The sequence below is a fragment of the Rattus norvegicus genome, chromosome 14 (assembly GCF_021556685.1).
Source record: "Rattus norvegicus strain SHRSP/BbbUtx chromosome 14, alternate assembly SHRSP_T2T, whole genome shotgun sequence".
Lineage (NCBI taxonomy): Eukaryota > Metazoa > Chordata > Mammalia > Rodentia > Muridae > Rattus > Rattus norvegicus.
Window position 1 is genome coordinate 38,947,987 of NC_141547.1, and position 28,000 is coordinate 38,975,986.

The 28,000-nt window shown below is 37.8% G+C and overlaps 1 protein-coding gene across 2 annotated transcripts; it reads left to right on the forward strand.

Annotated features, from left to right (window-relative positions):
* Positions 1-28,000, forward strand: Yipf7 (Yip1 domain family, member 7). 2 transcript variants are annotated; one of them, NM_001108861.2, is given in 6 exon segments: positions 1-43; positions 1,457-1,573; positions 18,425-18,588; positions 23,110-23,255; positions 25,294-25,475; positions 27,487-28,000. In NM_001108861.2, coding segments are annotated over 5 exon segments (771 nt in total). In that variant the 5' UTR covers positions 1-43; position 1,457; the 3' UTR covers positions 27,650-28,000.

The following is a 28,000-nucleotide window of genomic DNA, read 5'->3' on the forward strand; positions in this document are numbered from 1 at the left end:
ACGTTTGTTGGAGGACCCTCCCTCATAGCATACAGAGAGGTAGGTACGTGTCTGGTCTAATTCTTCTAAAACACTTAGGATTTAAGTAAAATACAAAATGGGACTATGTAAGAAGCAAAATAACTGTTGCATAAAGCTTGGCGTGTTATCTAAAGTTAGTTTATTCTCAAGAGAAATCACTATGCTTCACAGTAACATTTCTGTAAGGGCTGCAAAGCTTATGGTATTAAATTTAAGTTCTCTACATTATAAATTGCTAAAAAGATTTATTACTAAGTCTTGATTTTAGTTTTCATAACTCATAGCTGCTTCATGCACATCACTAACAAAAAGTCCTTATTTATAAAATCAGTTGTACTAATTACTATATCCAACTTTAGCAAGGCTCTCTATTTTACTGAACTGAATAACTTTGATATGTTTAACAAATGTGGATTGGATATTTCTGATTAATGGAGCTCTTAGAATTAAGGCTGCTTTTTAAATGTAGTTTGATTTAAAATTTATCATTGGCAGTAACCTACAGATGACTATAATTATATGGATTGCTCCCAGGGGTTTCTAAATTCACTGTTTTAAAATAAAAATGGCTGTCTAAAAACATAGGATGAAAAATTCAAAAATTGAAAAAAATTCAAAAGACTCTGTTCTCTTCTAAAATTTGCATCCAAATAGCCATCCTTGCCTTTTCAATACTTCATCCTGCCAGCGCTTTATCTCTTTTTGTCCTTTTGTCATCTGGTAGTCTTAGACTGTAGTCTAAGTAAAGGTCAGAATTAGCAGAAGTAACTATTAGCTAAGTAGTGATCATAGGTAAACTGACTCCAACTCTGTCCTCAGTCTAACAGTATGGAGTCTTTTCCCCTCTGACTCATTCAGAACCCATGGGTAGCATCCTGGGCAAAGAGAAGAAAATGTTCCAGATACTTAATAGGCATTCCCAAGTAGGACTAGGAATTATTTTACAGGAAATATTTATAAAATAAAAATATTATTATCAGTTGTTACTTTTTGCTTTCTTTATGGTGTGTGTGTGTGTGTGTGTGTGTGTGTGTGTGTGTGTGTGTGTCTTTTTAAAGTAAAGATTCGCATTGTTTAGGATAATCTTGTAGATACCTACCACAGCAAGCTTAAAATCTTTCTCTAAACTGTTGAGAATGAGGTGTGTGGGGGAAGAACATTGGTGATTTCTTTTAGAAAAATTGAAGTCAACCTAGAGTCACAATAAGAAAGTGTGAAAACTTAATTAGTTGAAGATGGCAGATTTTAAATAAGTGACTTTCCAGCATGTGTTTTATTTTACACTAATAGTTAATTTATTCTTCTAAATAATCTCCTCTTTGATAAGGATATAGCTATAACCACACCATCAGTTAATCTTGGTATATATTTCAAGAATGTTTAATGGACTAATGAAATAAAAAACAAGCAAACAAACAAATTCTTAATTTTTCAGGATGTCGAACCCAGAACAGTATGACATGGACTTCTACCAATCAAATTATATCATTGATAATAAGGAGCAGAGTTATAATGATTCTAATGCTTACGGAAATTTCTATGGATCCAGACAGTAAGTATTGAATAAACATGTCCCCATTTTTAGAAGTGTCAATGTTCTGTCAGTTAGTTCCTGGTAGGTAGGTTTTCTTCAGGGAAGACAAAGTTGACTGAGCAGTTGTCAATGAAGTATTCCCCGCTAAATGACAAGAAAGGACACAGGAATCACCCCAGTTTCCTGTGAATAGTTTTTCACTTGGTGCTCATGACAGGTTAATGCTTCATTTATTATTTTAAGAATAATTCTTAAGCAAGAAGTCTTTACTCAATATTATTCCGGATGCTGAAAATAGATTTTACCTATTTAAAAGCATTTATTTTGTCTAATTTCTTTCAAAAAAATACACAAGGGAGATAAGGATGAAATTCAAGGTCTTTTAAAATGTCTAATTATTTCAAATGAGAATTCTCTACATGTGTACTATAGTCACATCTTTGCCAGCCCTCTTCTGTGTCCAAACTCATAACCTCTCAAAATCACAACTTCTTCATGAATAGTTAATACTACATACTACATATGTGTGTTCACGCATACTCATCCATGTGCAGGTCAATCTGCTGGTCCATTTAGTGTTGCTCTTTTATGTATTGTATTTAATGCTGACCACACGAGAGTAGATAATTTTCCAGTGGTCACCTCCCTGTAGAAAACCAGTTATCTCTCTCAACAGTCATTGGTTGCAAGTAGCTCTTTATCTAGGGACTGGACTTTCCTCTATTCATGATGGCATGCCAATTGACGTTGTCATTATGATCTTGTTTATAAACAATATTGCTGAAATTTTGTGGGTGCTCTATCTGTCATATATAGAAGACACTATCTTGCAGTAGTTGTCCTCTGGCTCTTAAGATCTTTCTGCCAACCTTTTCTGAAGTGTTCTTTTAGTATTAGGTGTTGGGGTTACATTGTTCATGTATCAGGTGGAGTTGGTCATTCCATACTCATATATATATATATATATCATATGTATATATATATACATATATATATATTTGATCAGGTATAGATTTTTGTAAAGGTCTTGTATGCTACACAAAGAAGTATCATTTTAAAAATTTTAATCCTTTTTCTTTTCCTTTTCTTTTATTAAATATTTCGTTGTTTTACTTTATATCCCACTCACTGCACCCCTCCTAGTCACCCTCTCCCTCAAACCTTCCCCATCTTTCCTCCCCTTCTTCTCTGAGTGGGTGAGGGTATACTCCCACCCTGGCACATCAAGTCTCTGTGAGGCTAGGCACTTCCTCTTCCACTGAGGTTAGACAAGTCAGTCCAGCTAGAAAAACTTATCCTATGTATAGGGAACAGCCTTTGGACTAGCCCTTGCTCCAGTTGTTTAGAACGCACATGAAGAGCAGCCTGCTACACATGTGTGGGGAGGTCTAAGTGTAGCCTGTGTATGTTCTTTGGTAGTTGGTTCAGACTCTGAGAGCTCCAAGGGTCCAGATTAGTTGATTTTGTTGGTCTTCCCGTGGAGTTCTTATCCCCTTCAGGTTCACAATCCTTTGTCATAGGATTCCTTAACAGTACCTAAGCTCCACCCACTGTTTGGCTGTGGGTGTCCTATCTGTCTGAGTTAGCTGCTGGGTGGAGCCTCTCAGAGGACAGCCGTGCTAGGCTCCTGTCTGCAAGCATAGCAGAGTATCATTAATAGTGTCAGGGATTGGTGCTTGTTCATGTGAGATGAATCTCAAGTTGGCCACTCATTCATCGGCCATTCCCTCAGTCTCTGCTCCATCCCCTGTTTCTGCATTTCTTGTAGACAGGATAAATTTTGGGTTGAAAGTATAAATAAGTATCTTTAATGGGGGTGAGACCTATACTTATGTATGGTGTAAGGATAAGTTTTAAAAATTAGTAAATATTTTCCATTATAAGATTTTATTTGGAGGAGTTGTTTAATAAAATATAAAATTTTAATAAGTGTATGTGAGAGAAAGTGCTATGACAGTGTTGACATAAACATATTTTAAGATATATTATGTATTTGAGGTAAATTTAACTTGAGGTTCTGGGGAAATAGATCAGTTGGTAAAACGCTTTCCACAAAATCAAGAAGAGTTGACTTAAGATCTTCAGAGCCCATGTGGAAAAACTGGATGGCGTGATATTCAACTGCAATACAACAAGGAGGAGATGGTGACTGGAATTCTCTGAGGCTCAGTGGCTAGTCATTTTAGACAAATCAGTAAGCTTCAGGTCAGTGAAAGATTCTTCATTTTGAAAACACATGGCAGATCTATTGAGGAAGACACTCAACACATACCTCTGGCTTAATCATACACATGTTTACACGCATGTACCCCTACCCCTGGGTCCAATCCCCACAGACACATAAGAGAGAGAGAGGGAGGTTGTTAACTTAAACTTTAAAAAAGAAACAATGCAGAATTTAGTATTTGCTTTTATTGGTGGCAAAAAGAAAAGAAAAGAAAAGACTCTACTATAGGAAGAAAATTTGTTCTGGTATTGATTATGTCATTGACATTGACAAGATTTAACTTAATTTTCCTTAGTTGCAGCCTAGTCACATGTACTTCGTGAAATTGTCATAAAGAACAATTGCTGATAGATAATGAAGTATCTAGTAGTGTAAGACAGTGCTGAAATGTTAGATTAAATATAACTTTCTAAAGCACTCTGCTACCATACTGGTTGTGGTTGCTCAACTGCTTTTTTTGCACGTTGTTTTGTGTGTCTAGGTTAGTGATCTAGAGTAAGGATCATGTCTCTCAACTGTCCTGATAGTTACCAGTTACCAAACCCTCTGTGTGTGATGAACTGCCTTGAGCTTTTTTTTTTCTTTTATTGGTTATTTTTTTATTTACATTTCAAATGTTATTCCCTTTCCCTGTTTCCCGGACAAAGCCCTCTATCCTATTCCCTTCCCCTTCTTCTATAAGGGTGTTCACCATCCCATCCACTTCCCCCTTACTCCCCGACGTTCCCCTACACTGGAGAGTCCAGCCTTGGCAGGACCAAGGGCTTCTTTTTTGATTGGTGCCCAACAAGGCATCCTCTGCTAAATATGCAGGTGGAGCCATGGGTCAGTCCATGCATAGTATTAGGGTAGTGGTTTAGTCCCTGGAAGCTCTGGTTGGTTGGCTTTGTTGTTCTTATGGGGTTGCAAGTCCCCATCAGCTCTTTCAATCCTTTCTCTGATTCCTCCAATGGGGATTCCGTTCTCAGTTCAATAGATTGCTGCTAGCATTCGCCTCAGTTTTTGACATGCTCTGGCTGTGCCTCTCAGGAGACAGCTATATCAGGTCCTGTCAGCAAGTACTTCTAAGCTTCATCAATCTTATATAGTTTTGGTATATATATATGCATATTGGCAGGCTCTGAATGGCCGTTCCTTTAGTCTCTTCTCCAAACTTTGCCTCGATATCCCCGCCTATGAATATTTTTGTTCCCCCTTTTAAGAAGGAGTGAAGTATTTGCACTTTAGTTGTCCTTCTTCTTGAGTTTAATGTGGTCTGTGGGTTATATTAGAGCTTATGGACTAATATCTACTTATCAGTGAGTGCATACCATGTGTGTCTTTCTGTGATTGGGTTACCTCATTCAGGATGATATTTTCTAGTTCAATCCATTTGCCTATGAATTTCATAAAATCTTTGTTTTTGATAGCTGAGTAATATTCCATTGTGTAGATGTACCACATTTCCTGTATCTATTCCTCTGTTGAAGGGCATCTGGGTTCTTTCCAGCTTCTGACTATTATAAATAAGGCTGCTATGAACATAGTGGAGCATATATCTTTGTTATATGTTGAAGCATCTTTTGGGTATATGCCTAGGAGAGGTATAGCTGGGTCCTCAGGCAGTGCAATGTTTAATTTTCTGAGGAACCTCCAGACTGATTTTCAGAATGGTTGTACCAGCCTGCCATTCCACCAACAATGGAGGAGTGTTCCTCTTTCTCCACATCCTCACCAGCATCTGCTGTCACCTGAGTTTTTGATCATACCCATTCTGACTGGCATGAAGTAGAATCTCAGGGTTCTTTTGATTTGCATTTCCCTGATGACTAATGATGTTTAGCATGTCTTTAGGTACTTCTCAACCATTCTATACTCAGCTGAGAATTCTTTGTTTAGCCTTGTACCCCATTTTTAATAGGGTTATTTTACTCTCTGGTGTCTAACTTCTTGAGTTCTTTGTATATTTTGGATATTAGCCCTCTATCAGTTTAGGATTGGTAAAGATCTTTTGCCAATCTATTGGTTGCCCTTTTGTCCTTATGACAGTGTCTTTTGTCTTACAGAAACTTTGCAGTTTTATGAGGTCTCATTTGTCGATCTTAGAGCATTTGATCTTAGAGTATAAGCCATTGGTGTTTTGTTCAGGAAATTTTCCCCACTGTCCATGTGATCACGACTCTTCACTACTTTTCCTTCTATTAGCGTGAGTGTAACTGATTTGATGTGGATGTCCTTGATCCACTTGGACTTAAGCTTTGTACAGGGTGATAAGAATGGGTTGATTTGACCTCCAGTTGAACCACCACCATTTGTTAAATATGCTATATTCTTTTCATTTGATGGTTTTAGTTTATTTGTCAAAGATCTAATGACCACAGGTGTGTGGGTTCAGGTCTGGGTCTTTAATTCTATCCCACTGATCTTCCAGTCTGTCTCTGTACCAATACCATACAGTTTCTATCACCATTTCTCTGTAATACTGCTTGAGGTCAGGGATGGTGATTCCCCCAGAAGTTTTTTTTATTGGTGAGGATAGTTTTCACTATCCTGGGTTTTTTGTTATTCCAAATGAATTTGCAAATTGTTCTTTCTATCTGTATAAAGAATTGAGTTGAAATTTTGATGGGGATTGCATTGAATCTGTAGATTGCTTTTGGCAAAATGGCCATTTTTACTATATTAATCCTGCCAATCAATGAGCATGGGAGGCCTTTCTATCTTCTGAGATCTTTTTAAATTTCTTTCTTCAGAGACTCAAAGTTCTTGTCATAAGATCTTTCACTTGCTTAGTTAGAGTCACACCGAGTTATTTTGTATTATTTCAGACTATTGTGAAGGGTGTCATTTCCATAATTTCGTTCTCAGTCTGTTTATCTTTAGAGTAGAGGAAGGCTACCGATTTGTTTGAGTTAATTTTATACCCAGCCACTTTGCTGAAGTTGTTTATCAGGCTTAGTAGTTGTCTGGTGGAACTTTTGTGGTTACTTAAGTATACTATCATATCATCTGCAAATAGTGATATTTTTACTTCCTCCTTTCCAATTTGTATCCTTTTGGCCTCCTTTCATTTTCTGATTGCTCTGGCTAGGACTTCGAGTACAATATAGTACAATATATTAAGTACAGAGAGAGTGGGCAACCTTGTCTAGTCCCTGATTTTAGCGGGATTGCTTCAAGTTTCTCTTCATTTAGTTCAATGTTGGCTACTGGTTTCCTGTATATTGCTTTTTTATGTATAGGTATGGGCCTTGAATTCCTGATCTGTCCAGGACTTTTACCATGAAGGGGTGTTGAATTTTGTTACATGCCCTCTCAGCATCTAGTGAAATGATGGTGTAGTTTTTTTTTCTTTCAGTTTGTTTTTTTTCTTTCTTTTTCTTTTTTTAAAAATTTATTTAATACTTAATAGTAATTCTTTGGTTTCCGGGCAAACATCCCCTCCCCCCTCCCCTTCCTTACGGGTGTTCCCCTCCCAACCCTCCCCCCATTGCCGCCCTCCCCACAACAGTCTAGTTCACTGGGGGTTCAGTCTTAGCAGGACACAGGGCTTCCCCTTCCACTGGTGCTCTTACTAGGATATTCATTGCTACCTATGAGGTCAGAGTCCAGGGTCAGTCCATGTATAGTCTTTAGGTAGTGGCTTAGTCCCTGGAAGCTCTGGTTGCTTGGCATTGTTGTACATATGGGGTCTCCAGCCCCTTCAAGCTCTTCCAGTTCTTTCTCTGATTCCTTCAACGGGGGTCCTATTCTCAGTTCAGTGGTTTGCTGCTGGCATTCGCCTCTGTATTTGCTATATTCTGGCTGTGTCTCTCAGGAGCGATCTACATCCGGCTCCTGTCGGTCTGCACTTCTTTGCTTCATCCATCTTGTCTAATTGGGTGGCTGTAGATGTATGGGCCACATGTGGGGCAGGCTCTGAATGGGTGTCCCTTCAATCTCTGTTTTAATCTTTGCCTCTCTATTCCCTGCCAAGGGTATTCTTGTTCCCCTTTTAGAGAAGGAGTGAAGCATTCACATTTTGATCATCCGTCTTGAGTTTCATTTGTTCTAGGCATCTAGGGTAATTCAAGCATTTGGGCTAATAGCCACTTATCAGTGAGTGCATACCATGTATGTCTTTCTGTGATTGGGTGAGCTCACTCAGGATGATATTTTCCAGTTCCAACCATTTGCCTACGAATTTCATAAAGCCGTTGTTTTTGATAGCTGAGTAATATTCCATTGTGTAGATGTACCACATTTTCTGTATCCATTCCTCTGTTGAAGGGCATCTGGGTTCTTTCCAGCTTCTGGCTATTATAAATAAGGCTGCGATGAACATAGTGGAGCACATGTCTCTTTTATATGTTGAGGCATCTTTTGGGTATATGCCCAAGAGAGGTATAGCTGGATCCTCAGGCAGTTCAATGTCCAATTTTCTGAGGAACCTCCAGACTGATTTCCAGAATGGTTGTACCAGCCTGCAATCCCACCAACAATGGAGGAGTGTTCCTCTTTCTCCACATCCTCGCCAGCATCTGCTGTCACCTGAGTTTTTGATCTTAGCCATTGTCACTGGTGTGAGGTGAAATCTCAGGGTTGTTTTGATTTGCATTTCCCTTATGACTAAAGATGTTGAACATTTCTTTAGGTGTTTCTCAGCCATTTGGCATTCCTCAGCTGTGAATTCTTTGTTTAGCTCTGAACCCCATTTTTTAATAGGGTTATTTGTTTCCCTGCGGTCTAACTTCTTGAGTTCTTTGTATATTTTGGATATAAGGCCTCTATCTGTTGTAGGATTGGTAAAGATCTTTTCCCAATCTGTTGGTTGCAGATTTGTCCTAACCACAGTGTCCTTTGCCTTACAGAAGCTTTGCAGTTTTATGAGATCCCATTTGTCGATTCTTGATCTTAGAGCATAAGCCATTGGTGTTTTGTTCAGGAAATTTTTCCAGTGCCCATGTGTTCCAGATGCTTCCCTAGTTTTTCTTCTATTAGTTTGCGTGTATCAGGTTTGATGTGGAGGTCCTTGATCCACTTGGACTTAAGCTTTGTACAGGGTGATAAGCATGGATCAATCTGCATTCTTCTACATGTTGACCTCCAGTTGAACCAGCACCATTTGCTGAAAATGCTATCTTTTTTCCACTGGATGGTTTTGGCTCCTTTGTCAAAAATCAAGTGACCATAGGTGTGTGGGTTCATTTCTGGGTCTTCAATTCTATTCCATTGGTCTATCTGTCTGTCTCTGTACCAATACCATGCAGTTTTTATCACTATTGCTCTGTAATACTATTTGAGTTCAGGGATAGTGATTCCCCCTGAAGTCCTTTTATTGTTGAGGATAGTTTTAGCTATCCTGGGTTTTTTGTTATTCCAGATGAATTTGCAAATTGTTCTGTCTAACTCTTTGAAGAATTGGATTGGTATTTTGATGGGGATTGCATTGAATCTGTAGATTGCTTTTGGTAAAATGGACATTTTTACTATATTAATCCTGCCAATCCATGAGCTTGGGAGATCTTTCCATCTTCTGAGGTCTTCTTCAATTTCTTTCTTCAGTGTCTTGAAGTTCATATTGTACAGGTCTTTTACTCGCTTGGCTAAAGTCACACCGAGGTACTTTATATTATTTGGGTCTATTATGAAGGGTGTCGTTTCCCTAATTTCTGTCTCGGCCTGTTTCTCTTTTGTGTAGAGGAAGGCTACTGATTTATTTGAGTTAATTTTATACACAGCCACTTTGCTGAAGTTGTTTATCAGCTTTAGTAGTTCTCTGGTGGAACTTTTGGGATCACTTAAATATACTATCATATCATCTGCAAATACTGATATTTTGACTTCTTCTTTTCCGATCTGTATCCCCTTGACCTCCTTATGTTGTCTGATTGCTCTGGCTAGAACTTCAAGAACTATATTGAACAAGTAGGGAGAGAGTGGGCAGCCTTGTCTAGTCCCTGATTTTAGTGGGATTGCTTCAAGTTTCTCTCCATTTAGTTTAATGTTAGCAACTGGCTTGCTGTATATGGCTTTTACTATGTTCAGGTATGGGCCTTGAATTCCTATTCTTTCCAGGACTTTTATCATGAAGGGGTGTTGAATTTTGTCAAATGCTTTCTCAGCATCTAATGAAATGATCATGTGGTTTTGTTCTTTCAGTTTGTTTATATAATGGATCACGTTGATGGTTTTCCATATATTAAACCATCCCTGCATGCCTGGGATGAAGCCTACTTGATCATGGTGGATGATTGTTTTGATATGCTCTTGGATTCGGTTTGCCAGAATTTTATTGAGTATTTTTGCGTCGATATTCATAAGGGAAATTGGTCTGAAGTTCTCTTTCTTTGTTGTGTCTTTGTGTGGTTTATGTATAAGAGTAATTGTGGCTTCATAGAAGGAATTCGGGAGTGATCCATCTGTTTCAATTTTGTGGAATAGTTTGGATAATATTGGTATGAGGTCTTCTATGAAGGTTTGATAGAATTCTGCACTAAACCATTCTGGACCTGGGCTCTTTTTGGTTGAAAGACCTTTAATGACTGCTTCTATTTCCTTAGGAGTTATGGGGTTGTTTAACTGGTTTATCTGTTCCTGATTTAACTTTGGTACCTGATATTTGTCTAGGAAATTGTTCATTTCCTGTAGATTTTCAAGTTTTGTTGAACATAGGCTTTTATAGTAAGAACAGATGATTTTTTGAATTTCCTCTGAATCTGTAGTTATGTCTCCCTTTTCATTTCTGATTTTGTTAATGTGGACACACTCTCTGGGTCCTCTTGTTAGTCTGGCTAAGGGTTTATCTATCTTGTTGATTTTCTCAAAGAACCAACTTTTGTTTCTGTTGATTCTTTCTATGGTCCTTTTTGTTTCTACTTGGTTGATTTCAGCTCTGAGTTTGATTATTTCCTGCCTTCTACTCCTCCTGGGTGTATTTGCTTCTTTTTGCTCTAGAGCTTTTAGGTGTGCTGTCAAGCTGCTGACATATGCTCTTTCCTGTTTCTTTCTGCAGGCACACAGCGCTATGAATTTTCCTCTTAGCACAGCTTTCATTGTGTCCCATAAGTTTGGGTATGTTGTACCTTCATTTTCATTAAATTCTAAAAAGTTTTTAATTTCTTTCTTTATTTCTTCCTTGACTAGGTTATCATTGAGTAGAGCATTGTTCAATTTCCATGTATATGTGGGCATTCTTCCCGTATTGTTATTGAAGACCAGTTTTAGGCCGTGGTGGTCTGATAGCACGCATGGGATTATTTCTATCTTTCTGTACCTGTTGAGGCCCGTTTTTTGACCAACTATATGGTCAATTTTGGAGAAAGTACCATGAGGAGCTGAGAAGAGGTATATCCTCCTGCTTTAGGATAGAATGTTCTATAAATATCTGTTAGGTCCATTTGGCTCATGTCTTCTCTTAGTCTGTCTACGTCTCTGTTTAATTTCTGTTTCCATGATCTGTCCGTTGATGAGAGTGGGGTGTTAAAATCTCCCACTATTATTGTGTGAGGTGCAATGTGTGTTTTGAGCTTTAGTAAGGTTTCTTTTACGTATGTAGGTGCCCTTGTATTTGCGGCATAGATATTTAGGATTGAGAGTTCATCTTGGTGGATTTTTCCTTTGATGAATATGAAGTATCCTTCCTTATCTTTTTTGATGACTTTTAATTGAAAATTGATTTTATTTGATATTAGAATGGCTACTCCAGCTTGCTTCTTCTGACCATTTGCTTGGAAAGTTGTTTTCCAGCCTTTCACTCTGAGGTAGTGTCTGTCTTTGTCTCTGAGGTGTGTTTCTTGTAGGCAGCAGAATGCAGGTCCTCGTTGCGTATCCAGTTTGTTAATCTATGTCTCTTTATTGGGGAGTTGAGGCCATTGATGTTGAGAGATATTAAGGAATAGTGATTATTGCTTCCTGTTATATTCATATTTGGATGTGAGGTTATGTTTGTGTGCTTTTCTTCTCTTTGTTTTGTTGCCAAGACGATTAGTTTCTTGCTTCTTCTAGGGTATAGCTTGCCTCCTTATGTTGGGCTTTACCATTTATTATCCTTTGTAGTGCTGGATTTGTAGAAAGATATTGTGTAAATTTGGTTTTGTCATGGAATATCTTGGTTTCTCCATCTATGTTAATTGAGAGTTTTGCAGGATACAGTAACCTGGGCTGGCACTTGTGTTCTCTTAGGGTCTGTATGACATCTGTCCAGGATCTTCTGGCCTTCATAGTTTCTGGGGAGAAGTCTGGTGTTATTCTGATAGGTCTGCCTTCATATGTTACTTGACCTTTTTCCCTTACTGCTTTTAATATTCTTTCTTTATTTTGTGCGTTTGGTGTTTTGACTATTATGTGACAGGAGGTGTTTCTTTTCTGGTCCAATCTATTTGGAGTTCTGTAGGCTTCTGGTATGCCTATGGGTATCTCTTTTTTTAGGTTAGGGAAGTTTTCTTCTATGATTTTGTTGAAGATATTTACTGGTCCTTTGAGCTGGGAGTCTTCACTCTCTTCTATACCTATTATCCTTAGGTTTGATCTTCTCATTGAGTCCTGGATTTCCTGTATGTTTTGGACCAGTAGCTTTTTCTGCTTTACATTATCTTTGACAGTTGAGTCAATGATTTCTATGGAATCTTCTGCTCCTGAGATTCTCTCTTCCATCTCTTGTATTCTGTTGGTGAAGCTTGTATCCACAGCTCCTTGTCTCTTCTTTTGATTTTCTATATCCAGTGTTGTTTCCATGTGTTCTTTCTTGATTGCTTCTATTTCCATTTTTAATTCCTTCAACTGTTTGATTGTGTTTTCCTGGAATTCTTTCAGGAATTTTTGTGTCTCCTCTCTATGGGTTTCTACTTGTTTATTTATGTTTTCCTGGAATTCTTTCAGGCATTTTTGTGATTCCTCTCTGTAGGCTTCTACTTGTTCTCTAAGGGAGTTCTTCACGTCTTTCCTGAAGTCCTCCAGCATCATGATCCAATATGATTTTGAAGCTAGATCTTGCTTTTCTGGTGTGTTTGGATATTCCATGTTTATTTTGGTGGGAGAATTGGGCTCCGATGATGCCATGTAGTCTTGGTTTCTGTTGCTTGGGTTCCTGCGCTTGCCTCTCGCCATCAGATTATCTCTAGTGTTACTTTGTTCTGCTATTTCTGACAGTGGCTAGACTGTCCTGTAAGCCTGTGTGTCAGGAGTGCTGTAGACCTGTTTTCCTGTTTTCTTTCAGCCAGTTATGAGGACAGAGTGTTCTGCTTTCGGGCGTGTAGCTTTTCCTCTCTACAGGTCTTCAGCTGTTCCTGTGGGCCTGTGTCTTGAGTTCACCAGGCAGGTCACTTGCGGCAGAAAAGTTTGTCTTACCTGTGGTCCTGAAGCTCAAGGTTGCTCACGGGGTGCTGCCCATGAGCTCTCTGCGGCGGCAGCAACCAGGAAGATCTGTGCCGCCCTTTCCGGGAGCTTCTGTGCACTAGGGTTCCAGATGGCGTTTGGTGTTTTCCTCTGGCGTCCGAGATATGTGTGCAGAGTGCAGTCTCTTCTGGTTTCCCAGGCGTGTCTGTCTCTCTGAAGGTTTAGCTCTCCCTCCCACGGGATTTGGGTGCAGAGAACTGTTTATCTGGTCTGTTTCCTTTAAGTTCCGGCGGTGTCTCAGGCGCAGGGGTCCTGCCACTCCTGGGCCCTCCCCTACGGGAACCCAGAGGCCTTATACAGTTTCCTCTTGGGCCAGGGATGTGGGCAGGGGTGGGCAGTGTTGGTGGTCTCCTCTGCTCTGCAGCCTCAGGAGTGCCCACCTGACCAGGCGGTGAGGTCTCTCTCCCACGGTGTTTGGGAGCAGAGAGCTGCTGCGGGCCGGGATCCGCGGGTACGGGACTTCCAGTAAACACAGGAAGTGCCCCGTCCTAGAGGAATTTTGCCTCTGTGTGTCCTGAGTTCACCAGGCAGGTTTCTTGCAGGGGAAAAGTTGGTCCTACCTGAGGTTCCGAGGCTCAAGTGTGCTCGTGGGGTACTGCCTAAGTCCTCTCCGTGGAGGCAGCAAACGAGTAGATCTGCACTGCTCTTTCTGGGAGCCTCCGTGCACCAGGGTTCCAGATGGCATTTGGTGTTTTCCTCTGGCGTCTGGATGTGCGCAGAGTGCAGTCTCTTCTGGTTTCCCAGGCGTGTCTGCCTCTCTGAAGGTTTAGCTCTCCCTCCCACGGGATTTGGGTGCAGAGCTGAGTTTGTTTATATAGCGGATTGTATTGATGGATTTCCATACATTAAACCATCCATCCCTGTATCTTTGGGATAACGCCTACTTAATCATGATGGATGATGTTTTGGATGTGTTCTTGGATTCAGTTTGCAAAAAATTTATTGAGTATTTTTCAGTAGATATTCGTAAGAGAAATTGGTCTGAAGTTCTCTTTCTTTCTTGAGTCTTCATGTGATTTAGGTATAAGAGTGATTGTGGCTTCATAGAAGGAATTCGGTAGGGCTCTGTTTCTATTTTGTGGAATAGTTTGGATAGTATTGGTATGAGGTCTTCTATGAAGGTCTGATAGAATTCTGCACTAAACCCATCTGGTCCTGGGCTCTTTTTGGTTGGGAGACTTTTAATAACTGCTTCTATTTCTTTAGGAGTTATGGGTTTGTTTAGATGGTTTATCTGTTCCTGATTTAACTTCGGTACCTAGTATTTCTTTGTAAATTGTCCATTTCCTCCAGATTTTCCAGTTTTGTGGAATATAGGCTTTTGTAGTAGGATATGGTGATTTTTTGAATTTCCTCTGATTCTGTTGTTATGTCTCTCTTTTCATTTCTGATTTTGTTAATTTGAACACACTCTCTGTGCTCTCTGGTTAGTCTGGCTACCGTTTATCTATCTTGTTGATTTTCTTAAAAAACTAGTCCTGGTTTTGTTAATTCTTTGTATAGTCCTTTTTGTTTCTACTTGGTTGATTTCAGCCCTGAGTTTGATTATTTCCTGCCTTCTACACCTCTTGGGTATATTTGCTTCTTTTTGTTCTTGAGCTTTTAGGTGTGCTGTTACACTGCTAATGTATGCTCTCTCCTGTTTCTTTTTGGAAGCACTCAGAGCTATGAGTTTTCCTCTTAGCACTGTTTTCATTGTGTGCCATTACTTTGGGTGCGTTGTGCCTTCATTTTCATCAAATTCTAAAAAGTCTTTTAACAGGAACTTTTATTTGCTGGATATAATAGAAATAATTATCATCTTGGAGGTCTATTTCTGAATAAGCCTACCCTTTCTAGTTCTTTCTGAACTCTGCCTGGATGGTTTAACTCAGCTCTTTTGTCTCAATGCCTCTCCAAGCTGACTAATTTAAACCGGCTTCTTTCAGCTGGTAACTGAATTGCTTTGCCTGGTCTCATACTAACTTTGCCAATATTTTCTAATCCTCTGTCCCCTTCTCATTCTCTGGCTCATTCTATCTTCACCGGTTTTTAGCTTGTTCTCTCCACAACCTTTCTCTGCAAAACTGTTCCTTTAAAACTGCTGTACACACACATCACACACTACCTCACCATCACCCATCCCCTTTCCTCCTGTGCTGCTGTTAACTAACCTCTCTTTCCTGTTCTGTTTTCATGAGAATTGAGCATTTTCTACCTCTAACTCATTCTATTAAATATTTCTCTTGTCACTTTGTCTGCCTCTCAATGAGACTTCACATTCAAACATGTCTGCTTCCTTCTACAAACCCACCTTATCTTCATTGTTAGGAATTAAAAGTATATGCTAAGGGCATGTCTCACCCAAGGAATTAAAGGTATGATATTCCAGTCAAATCACAATGTCCTTGAAGGTGTTTGGATGTCATCCCTTGCTAGAGCAGTCATATTGCTGGGTTTAAATTTTTGTACATTTACTAAGTATGTCACTGGAACCCTGAGCAAACCTATGAGTTAGCTACATTCTTGAGAAAACAGCCATGGAAATAAATAAACATTTTTTCAAATTTTCTAATCAGGTTTTTTTCTTGTTGCTGTGATAAATATCAAAAGAGCAAGTCAGGAAAGATTTGTTTAGCTTTATTTTATTTTGACTCATAGTTTGAGGTTACAGTCTATCATTGAGGGTAATGTCAAGTCTTAGAGGCAGTGTTTTGAGATTGCTGGACATATTATGCCCACAGTCAGAAAATAAAAGGAGAGAAATGAATGCTGGCTCCTTTTGTTCTGATTAGCGTAAGCCAGCTCACAGAAAGCTGTGGTGCTAAGTGTATGGGTATATATTTCTACCTCAATCAATCCAATCTATGAACACCACTCCCCAAACATATGCCCAGATTGTTGTCTCTTAGTTGATTCTAAATCCAATCAAACTGACAAAATATTTTAACCATTACAGTGAGTTAGTAAAAAACAAGCTCAAGGTTTTAGGTCAAAGGTTGTTTAATTGGTTTTATATGAGGGTGAACATATGGTTTATTATAAAACAAAGAGCATAAAATGGATTCTTTTAATAGTAATGTTTGAATAACTGTGAACTCGATCATCTTAGCCACACTAAGTAACATATTGAATGTATCATCCCAAAAGATCTAGGCCAAATAACCTCATAACAAAATTCTTCAGATATATTCATTATTGAAAGCTTGCTTAAAATGTAGACAGATTCCCTTAATAGACACAGAAAAGAAGAGGAAACAAAGAATAAATATAACAGAAATATAACCAGAAATCAGGATACAAAGTGATAGACATTAACTCTAAATGAGGAAACCTCATGATTATACTCCATCAGAGCAGCTGAACTAGGACCAAATGTAAGCCCTGGTTCCAGCCCACCCGGACTGGGTAGCTGTAATAACGGATCATCCTATACACATAAGTAGAAAGTGCCACATTCCTTACTGAGTGAGATTCTAAATGAAAAGGAGAGCTACTGTTGTGTAATGTTTCTACAACTTCAAATGGTGAGAATGTGAAAACTTATTCAATTGTGCCATTTATGATTTATTCTTTGAGAGATAATCAAACAGAAAGAGTGCTTGAGGATGAACAAGGACGTTGAGGATTAGGCATTTTCAGATTGGTCAGTGTAATGATCCAAAAGAGAAACTTCGATGGGCTTTCCATGTCAGGTGACCTTGTTTTATAGAAAGAAGAACATTGCCTTTAAATTCCTACTCCTTTTATCCACTCTCTTTTTCAAACAGCATTTCTACTTGAGTACTACCTATAGTTTTGACTGAAATAAAGTCCAGTCAGAAGAATCTAAAGCTGCATTGTTAAGCCAGAACTTAGGGATCAATCACAGCCTTCTCTCCTATTCTGACCAAACTTTCTTTTCCTACTGTATTCATTCCAACGCTTACCAGAAATCAGGATACAAAGTGATAGACATTAACTCTAAATGAGGAAACCTCATGATTATACTCCATCAGAGCAGCTGAACTAGGACCAAATGTAAGCCCTGGTTCCAGCCCACCCGGACTGGGTAGCTGTAATAATCAGTATGTGTGGGGTGGGGATTCAGAGTTTTTAAACCGCACCCCTCCCCTTAATGAGACATCACTGGTTAAATGAACGATGAGTTGACTTAGTCTTCTCTCTATCTCTATAGCTGTATTTGCCAAGGTAGGTAATTCTGTTGTTAAAGGTTTAGTTCATAAAAAGACAATTGGATATGATTTTGTTGGAATTTGTGTCAAGATTAATCATAAAAGAAAATCAACAAAAGTAATTGTGCAAAATATTCTAGTGTAAAGAAGTCTCAGGATATACAAGCTCAGAACCTTGAACTCTATATTCATCTTAGGCCGTTGGACTTTAGTTAAAACAAAGACAAAGAAAAGATGAAAACAACCTTCAATATATGATTTTTCTTTATTGAAAAGTAAAAAATATATACAAGAAATAAATTACTTTAATAGACCGTCTTCTTTTTCTCTTTTATCCTCCAGCACCACTATGAGTTATTTTAAAAGGTCAAGTATTTTCAATTTTTCATGCATATGATAAAACAAAATACACATTCATGGATATATATATATAAAACCATCATGCTTTGGCAGAAGCAAATTGATACTGTAAAAAAAAGAATATCGGAAGACAGCTACTCACATACTGTTCACGGTGATCTAGGTATTCATGGATAATCTGATCAACAGTATTTTCTGGGAATAGTGAGTAGTGGAGAATACATTTCTCTATGAACAAAACTGGGTTTACAGATTTTTGTTTCATTTGGGGAGATCATGTTTCTAAGTTTTAATTTTATTAGCCTCTCTGCAAGTTTATTAAGAAACTTCCGTATAGTTATATCCTTGTGAAGAACAGTGAGGAAGCTTGTTCTATGTAGGAGTCAGAGTATCACTCGTACAACTTCAATCTAAAAATCCAAGTAGGACGCTGTGCAGACCATTTACTTCCTAAACTCTATTTATTTGTCTGTAAAAATATTATTTAAAATACAGTTTTGACCATACAGAGTTTTAAGTGAGAAGAGGGGACAGTGTTCAGTACATTGAAAATGCTCGACTAAAACAGTTACTGTAGATCATTATTATAGAAGCTTTTTCATAACCGCTTCAAATTTTTGAGTTAAAATTAATTTTTAAGTAGTTTCATCGTTGCTTCGGTAAGTATCCCTTAAAGTTAAGTGAATTGATTTGGAGGAAATTGTACTTTCATTTGTTAATTTCAAAGGATATTCCTTTCTTTTTGTGAAAATGCAGACATTTTTATTTTTCTAGACCACAAGCCCGTGAGCAGTGTCAACCTTCCTCTCCAGTTCCACCAGAGATGTTCTTGTCATCAGATTATGGGGGACAGCTTTTTCAGCCAGCGTCCAACTTGCATTACTATTCACAGTCTTCCTCAGTTGACAGTTTTGATGAAGAGCCTCCTTTGCTAGAGGGTAAGTGAAGGAAACCTTGTTCTTAATGTGTGTACATCTTAGAGAACCACAGCAACAATCAGTATTTAACCTGTTCTGCCACAGTGCTGCACAGTGGGCTTTATGTGTAATTAATGCATGGTTAACAAGAGTCAGGCAAGCCAATACACATAAACCTAAACAAGCATGCTTGTTCTGTTGCCGTGAAACTGTTGCAATATTCAAGGCTTCTCCACTATTACTTAGATTTGGACTCTGGGGTGCATAAACAGGAAAGGAAATTTAAGAAAAGTGGTTTATATCAGACTAACAAACAATACTTCTCAACCACCTAATGGTGCCCTTCATAACAGCAGTATGTTTTCTTTGCTATTTGCCTGTGAGCGAAGGAAATAGTTTCTCAAATTAATATTTCTTTGTGGTTAAATGGAGGCAACCCAAATTCTTTCTTTTTTCTGGCTCTCCTGAGCTCTCTGTCTGTCTGTCAGTCTGTCTCTTGGCAAGACTATATTCAGAATACAGTTCCAGTACATAACAATAGCAATGTTCTTAGGAAGGAAATGCAAGACTTTTGGAGATGAAGGTCTAGATAGATTTCAGAACATTTCTTTATTATTTTTATTCATATGCAGATACATTATGTCTGCATTAAGAATTTTTTGATGGCAGTAGCAACTCTAGGAACTTGAAATTGTTCTTTTAGAGAGCTAAACAGAAATGTTTAGTGATAAACTCTCCCAAGTCTTACATGGACTCTAAGTGGAGTCAAGTGAAAAAGATTATAATTACCACTATTTTTCATAAAAAGTATTGCTTACCTCATTTGAACTCAAAAACAACCTGGAGTTAATGCAGCCTTCTTTCTTTGCCTAAAATAATGGGGGGGAGGAGAGAGAGAGAGAGAGAGAGAGAGAGAGAGAGAGAGAGAGAGAGAGAGAGAGAGAGAGAGATTGAGAGATTTAATACTGAATAGCACAGATAATTATGTCATAGATCTTAGTACCTTAGATGCTATCGAACATTTGTGATCTGTTATGTTTAAGCAGCCCAGTCTGATTCTCCTCTGCAATCACTGGACAACTGAATCTTATGAACCATTTTCACCGAGCATTTTGACTTCACCAAAATCTTTACCTTCGATGACCCATACATTGCCTGAGTGCATTCAGTAATATAAATTAAAAGTATAGGAACATATGAATTAATATACAAAACAGTTAAAATCTTGTCCCTAAGGATTAACCACTATGTGCTGGTTTTTGGGGTCGAAGCTGAGAAAACTCACTTCAGATAGGAAAGCTTAAAAATGAAAGTTTATTTTTCGAGCACTTAGGAAGGCAGCCAGTTTGGGACCTGAACCACGTCCCTGAAGGGAGATTGTACAATGTTCTTGAAGGGTGAGAACACAAAGGTGAGAACACCTGGGAGGGGCTATGGTGTTAACCAATTGTGTTTTGACATTGGGAGTTAAACAAGGGAGTGCCCATTGGAGAATTTGCCATATACAGGGCCCTGGCTTCAAGGTCCTTCGTTCATTCTCCGAGACTTTAGGTCCGAAGGTCATAGTGATGATGGGGCAAAGGAACAGCATGCAGTTAATTAGGACCTAGCAGGCAATTGGTTATATATTTTTACAATTTATTCACCTTAATTTAGATAAAACCAATTTCTATAGTCTTTACTGGTTCCTTCCTAGTCCTGGGAACATGGACTTGTTTGACCCTGACAGCAAGATGGAGAGGTTGTCCTCGAGGTGGTTTGATTCAGACAGCTGACTCCTTACAAGTTGTTCCTGAGATGTCTGAACTCACACGATCATTTACAACAGAAGCTGTTCAGCTGTAGAGAAATCCCAAACTCCCTTAGGGTCTGGGACCTTTAATTTAGGTTTTCCCCGTGATTAAATGGTAGTGCTTAAAATAAATTTCTTTTGCTCATTTCCAAAATTTCCTAGGAACAATGAAACATTTGAATGGTTTTCCCAGATACTATGCTAGTTTCATATTTATATGAATATTGCATATGTACATACAGAGTTAGTTCGAAAGGAAATATTATTCTTTATTGAAAGTATTTGTTTTGAGAATTTCAAATAAAGTCAACATAAAGTTGAATCATGTTATCTTATAAGGTCTTCTTTTCAGTATCATATCATAATTATTTCTATCCATGAGTACTTGAAAGTCATTAGGTGTAAGAAGACATGATTTAAAATGACCATATGAATCATATGCCACCATCTAAATGTACCTTAGAGGTTGTAGTCTTCCACAACCAATATTTTGATGAACATCATAGTTAAAATCTATTGTCCTATGCAGTCTTTGAGATGTGTCTGGAACAGTGGGAAAATGTGGCCAAAGGTACTCAGAACATTGCCAGCTCTCCTTGAAAATGATTTTTCTACTGAACTTTATAGCATAATATGAAATGACTATAGCAATTCCATAGTAAGAAAGGAAAGATGAATACTTTATATTTTATACTACTAGAACTCAGAAAGCTAGCCATGTATATTGATTCTTTTTACATCACCTGATTTTTGTGCTTTTTTGCTGAATTAGTATTAAATTAGTTTTCCTTTCCTTATTTTAAGATATATTTAGATAAAAATATGTCAATAAGTTAATAACTTTCTAGAAGATGCAATTGCAATTGACAAAAGTAGTCTTTTTTTCTTATTTCCAATATAATTCTCTCACAGGTATTTAGGAACCCATGGAAATCTTAGCATTTATATTTTAAAAATAAGATTTCTTGGAGACTTTTCTACAATTTGAGTTTTGTTTAGAAACAGTTTCTCTAGGTCAACATTGCATTTATATCAAATTCTTCAAGGATGCTCTGATTTTAACTTAATATTTTTGTTTATATTTATTGTATTTTGTTTATATTTATTGTAAAATATTTCAAATTTTCATGTTATACATACAATATACAATAAATAATAAAACTTCACCCTAGCATAATGGTTAACCTTAGCCTGTCAAATTAGAAAAGTTAGTGGTATTTTTTGTTTTCTACTTGTACCACAGGCTGATACTTACATCGGAAAGGTGATGATTTATGTAAAAATAAAGATTTTAATTCAGTTTTATACTTTATATCATACACTTTGTTACCACTAGATGACAGCAAAACAATAAATTTTACATTCAAGTTTTATAGAGGTTACAGCTTGTGTTTTACACAATAAGGTGTTATGTTGAGACCCCTGCAATGAATACTTTGTAATAAACTTGGAAACAAAATATTATAGACATTAATTTTCAGTTGAAAACATAAAATGTTTTTCTCATGAAAATGTCTAGTACATCCTATATCCATTCGGAGTTTTGTGACTTGGTATTGAAATGTGTGCAGGCCTTAACTATGCCATCAAATAAATGCTTGAAATCAGTATTGATATTGCATAAAGCATTTTTCCTTGATTTTTCAGAAATAACTACATCTTTTTAAGGAAAAATATATTTTCTAACAAAAGCACTTAATTGTGATTGAAAACTAAAAATGAAATTAATTTAAACTGTGATGTTTCTTAAGTTTATGGTCTTATGTTATTTAAAATATTACATTAAAATCTTGACCCTTTTTAAACTTGTTGAACCACTCACCTCCAGTGTGCATGGACATAAGATACAACCATTATTTCTGATCTTCTTTAACCCCACCTTCACATTTTTAGGTTTTATTAAATGTCTATTTACTTAATAAATACCATATGATAGCGATAAAGAAAGTTACTTCACCTTTCAAAATCCCTCCCAGCTGATCCATGAAGTAGGAACGAATCCACACTATGCTTATCCCATGTGTGGGAGAGCAGTATTTGTGGATCTTGAGAGGCCAGTAAACCCTGAGCAATCAAGCAGAGCTTGCTTTAGTGAAATGATCTTATTCTAATACTTTCCCTTACAAAAGGAAAAGATGAACTTGTCCTTTGCATTTAATCTTTGAGTATATTGATTCAATCTCCCAGCACATTGATTTATAAACATCCGCATGTACATCGTGGTTACTGCTCTCTGCAGGAAGTCCTCCTCTTTCTTCCTCGTGGAGGTTTTATCAGTTGAGAACAAGGTTATTGTTCTTAATAGGAAAGATGAAGGAAAAGTCTAGGGCTAAACTGAACTGAACGTCACTGCATAATTATGCCGTGAGTGATAGGACATGGTTACAGAAATGCTTGCAGTTGAAAATGTGAGCAGAGAAAATATCTGAAGGGACGATTGAGACGCTTTTAGTCTGTTAGCTACAATGATAGGCTTTACTGAATGTCAATTCCCGTGTTTTTCTAACTAGAATTAAAATTTCACTACATGAGCCGATGAAAATTTTCTTAACAGTTTTGTTTTCCCCCTCTGAAGTGTTCCTTTGAGCGTGTTATTGTTTACTCATTATATATTACCTCATACTTCAGATTCTGAAAACAACTACATAAATTCTCTTAGGATACCATGCAAAAATAGATATACTATCCTTGAAGGAATATAACTCTTTGTTTCCTACATGTACCTTAGACTATTTATTTTCTTTTCACAGAACTTGGAATTAATTTTGATCACATATGGCAGAAAACCTTGACGGTGCTAAACCCAATGAAACCAGCAGATGGCAGCATCATGAATGAAACAGATCTTACAGGACCCATCCTTTTCTGTGTGGCTCTGGGAGCCACGTTGCTTATGGTATTTTCCGACAGCTAAACTGACATTTCTTGGCTTGTCTTTATGAGTGCTACATTCTTCTCATCCTATGTAACAGCATAGCGATAGCAAGATCCTGCCTTGTAACACATATGAAACTCCAATGCCGTCTGACTCAAACACTGTCAGAGTTCCCACTCAGGGTTCCCTTCTCTTTTTAACAGTACTGTCTTAGTCTTGATTAAGCTGCTATGTAAGGCCATGGCAATACATCAAATAGTCAGAAGCAATCGACTTAATTTATTAACCCATTTTTCCCCTCTCAAGTCATTTGCAATGTAACAACTGCTTATTTTCTGTGGAATATGCTACGGTTACTATCTCTTAAAGGACGGTGTTAGTAGATCATCATCAAGATCGCTCTTGGATACATACATAAGGCTAGTATGTGTTTTAAATCCAAAACATTATCAATGAAGAAATTTTAACTGGAAATGATAAAAATCAATTTCACCTCTAACTCCCAAATACCTATGATCTTAAAATGTCGTTTGTACATGTTCTTCATTTCTTCACTATGAGACTAAAAGGGTTTGCCTTTTTAACATGTTTTACAAAGATCTGTGGAATATGCTATGATTGCTATCTCTTAAAGGATGGTGTTAGTTTCAATACAAGTTTCTCATACTTCTAAAATTATATAGAATATATGATAATATGTCACGAATATGTCATAGAAATATTTTTTTAAATTTTACCATTAGAGGTAGTAACTTCAGGATTAATGTTAACAGATACAGATCAGCAATGACACTCCAAAAACTCCAGTGGGATGTTAACTGAAATCAGATTTTGGCCTGAATCTATTAACTCCTAACAGTCAACTCTGATGTACTTTGCCTCTTTAAGCAAAAGTTCACTTCATAGGCCATCACATCCATTCTATAGTAAGAGTAAATCTAAATTCAGAAGCAATATTTAAATCTGTTAAGTAAGATTCTCAATCATCTATATGGCAACCGGGAAGTAAAAGAAAGAGATAAGAAGGGCCTGGGGTCCTAGTGTCCTCCACAGAGACATGCCCCTGGCAACATAACTTCTCCCTGCTATATCCCATCTCCTAAAGATTCCACCATTACCCAAAGCACTGTAGACATGTGAATCTCTAACACATAGCCATTAAAGGAAACACACAAATGGTCGCACTACCCAATGTGGACACATGATTTAGAGATATTTATCATTTAACTGTTCTAGTAGGGCTACCAGTATGGTCTGAAAAGTAATGTTTATAAGCGATGCAAAAGCAGTTAGAGCTCGGTATTGTACTACACGTTTGTCATTCCAGCACTGAGGAAATGGGAGTTTAAGATACACTAATTTGACCAGCCTAAACTCTTTAACAAGACCTCATTGCATAAAAGAACACCATGAGGCAAAGCTTTTGTTAGTATTTGATTAGAAGAACACTAAGCCTTTTTAGATCAAGATGAACTGATAAAGGTCAATTGTTTAGGAGGGGTCCCAGACATTTGAGATTAAAAACCCAGATGATTCATTTCCCATTTCAATTTTAAACCTTTCTTAACATTTGAAACAAACTCTCAAAATAAAGGTATTACTGATACAAATTGTAAATTTCTAAGACTCTATTAGATGTTTTATTCTTCTCATCAATCATTCAGCTATGAAGTAAATACGGGGCAAAAAGATGTTTCACTACTGTCACTGTCTATAGATAATTATGGTTTAAAAAAGTCATCCTGGCAATATTTATACGTTTTGTATCATGCCTAGATTGTCCCAAATTCATTCTATCTATCTATCTATCTATCTATCTATCTATCTATCTATCTATCTATCTATCTATCTATCTTCCTTTCTACCTTTCTATCTGCATAATATATTCATATTGTTTTATTTTAGAGATTATAATTCATATAACAGGCAGTGTTCTGTTATACTTTAACGAGAATCTTCAGTGATGTATCTACCATGACATTCAGTAGCATTGAGTACACTTTGAAATGCTATTTGCATGTTTTGATTACTAATTGCTTTCTTTGCATTTTTTTTTCAGGCAGGAAAAGCCCAGTTTGGTTATATCTATGGCATGAGTGCCATTGGCTGCTTTGGGATTCATGCCTTACTGAACTTGATGAGCTCTTCAGGGGTGTCGTATGGCTGTGTGGCCAGTGTGCTAGGATACTGCTTGCTCCCCATGGTCATCTTGTCCAGCTGTGCAGTTTTCTTTTCACTGCAGTAAGTGTCTGAACTAATTGACCCCGCATGCACAATCATTGCCCTGCCTGCCAGACCAGAACAATCATGAAGGTTTCTTAACATTTTGTCAATGGAATTAGGGGTGGGGAGGGATTATGTTTCTTAAAAGCTACACATATATTCGGAAAAAAGTAGGTCAGTTAGGCTAGGGAGCTATTCCCGTTTAACCAGTTTAAAAAATAAATCCAACCATGTGATATTTAAAACGTGTACCTTTAAGTTGTCACATTCTTCACTATAAACTATTGGCATGGGTAATATAACAACTGAAGAAAATGAACTTATTTGATTTTGGAAGAGTAAATGCCTGGTGAATTCTGACAAATTACTTCAGTGCCCAGGCATCTGCCTTCTAGGCTTGGAGCAACTGTTATTTCTCAGCTGGGTCCCTCACAGTAAAAAACTCCTAGAAACCTCAATGAGAATATTAATTCTGGAGAACTTACCAGCATACAGACTCAGTCAATATGATTTTTACCTTTTCTTTCTTCATTTAGGCAGCTGGCATTTGCAATGCTAAATTATTCATAAGGATACTTAGAGGTGTTTCCCACAGCACTTTCCCAAGGCTCATGCATAACACTAGCACTCGGTGACAGCTAGCAAGTATCCTCACTGTACCCGGCCTTGTCTACAAAGCATTCAGACAGGAACACCCTTGGGCTTCTTCTTTTATGTCCAATGGAGATGTAATTTCTTCTGGGATGATGCAGGGCATAGGTTATCAATGCTACATTGAAAGGGATATTGTCATGTAGACAACTTATCGGTACAAGGACAATAGGATTAAAGAGCCAAAACATATGATTGTTTTACTATCACAAATAATTACTCTTATGAATTACTGAGAGTGATCAAAACTTGCTCACTCTTTTTTTTTTCTTTTGCATTATAACGTTCTTGAGATTTCCTGGAGCCAAACATTGCTTTACCAGCATCAGCGAGCATTCAGATTTAACAATAGACTATGACAGGAAGTGGACACTGTGAATACATAGATAGAAGCAGTTATGCTTACTGAGTTCTACACGCAGACAAACACCACCGTTTGCATCACTGTTCGTTCTAGCAGGTTGTTCTGTTTACAGGGCTGTGCACTGGAGAAACGTGATGCGTTAGTGTAGTTTGGTTCTACAATTCTTTGTCTGATGGGTTTTGCAAAATAATAATGCTATGGTGTACCATCTTAAAATGCTAAGTGTCAAAGGGTGTTTTCAGCGACTTTGGTGTTTGAAGCATCTTTGATGACTTGGGTGCTAGGGACGAAGAAAAGACTATTTGTGTAATTTAGATTTGGAAAAATTAGTACATGTTTAGGCTTCTTTTCTTCCATTCTGAAACTATATGGGAAATTGTGTGTGAGCTTCTCACCCCCGTGATGAAGCACTTGAGAAAGTCATCTCATAAAGAGGAGACATTCATTTGGGCTCTCAGTTTGGGGCCATGCTTGTTAACTTTCTTCTGTGGAGAGGTAGAAATGATGATAAGGAAAGTCTTATGCAAGAGAGCTGGTCACCTTGGTACCTTCCAGGAAAGAGAACAAAGGCAGAGGTTGGTCGGCCAAACGCCTTCCTCTAGGTTCTGTTGTCCAGGTAGCTCCACCACATCCAGGCATAGCTAGCAACTAAATCTTTGGCAAATAGGCTTTGTTAAAAGCAAAGCAATAATGGGCAATTCAGAAATACATTACACGAAATGGGAATAAAATTGGAATGCTAATAAATGAGACTTATTACAACAATGGTTTCTGCTCTTGCTTGTTCTAGATTTGCAAAAATATAAAAAGATCATTCCTGAACAGCAGAGTTTTTACTGAAATACTTTCTGACTGCCTGAGGCTTTGTAAACTCGCTCAGGTAATCAATCTCCATTGCAAGTGGAGACTGATGTTCTGATCAGATGTACCACCTGCCTTTTAGAGGCAGCTCTGACTCAGCCTCTCCCCTTTCCTCCAGGCGTAAGGCATCTGTCATCTTTGTCTGTCCTACAGGGGTACCGCTGGAACCATGTCAGCCCTGCTCATCATCACCTGGTGCAGCCTCTCAGCGTCCAAGATCTTCATTTCAGCCTTGGCCATGGAAGGACAACAGCTCCTCGTCGCTTACCCCTGTGCCTTACTTTATGGACTCTTTGCCCTTCTGACAGTTTTCTAAAGACTGCTTGGCATGGTTTTGCTCTTCAGATTTTTCTGGAAGTGTGCTTTCACTCAGATCCTGTGAGATAACTTCCATGTTATCGCCGTTGAGAGACTATTCAGCAGAGAGAGGAGACAGCGCTCAATGATAGTGCTCTGCTAGCCGGTTGGTGGGGATGATGATGTTTTGATTTCTTTAGCCTGCAGCATTAAAACAGTTAAAACGTTTTTGAAATATTAAGAGATGCAGTCTCCGTGCTGATAGATGCTGTTTTTCTCAACAGACATGCTGCTGAGAAATTATAAGCAAAACACCATCCTATGCCTAACATTTATTAACTTTGTAATAAATATTTTTCAAAAACTTTCA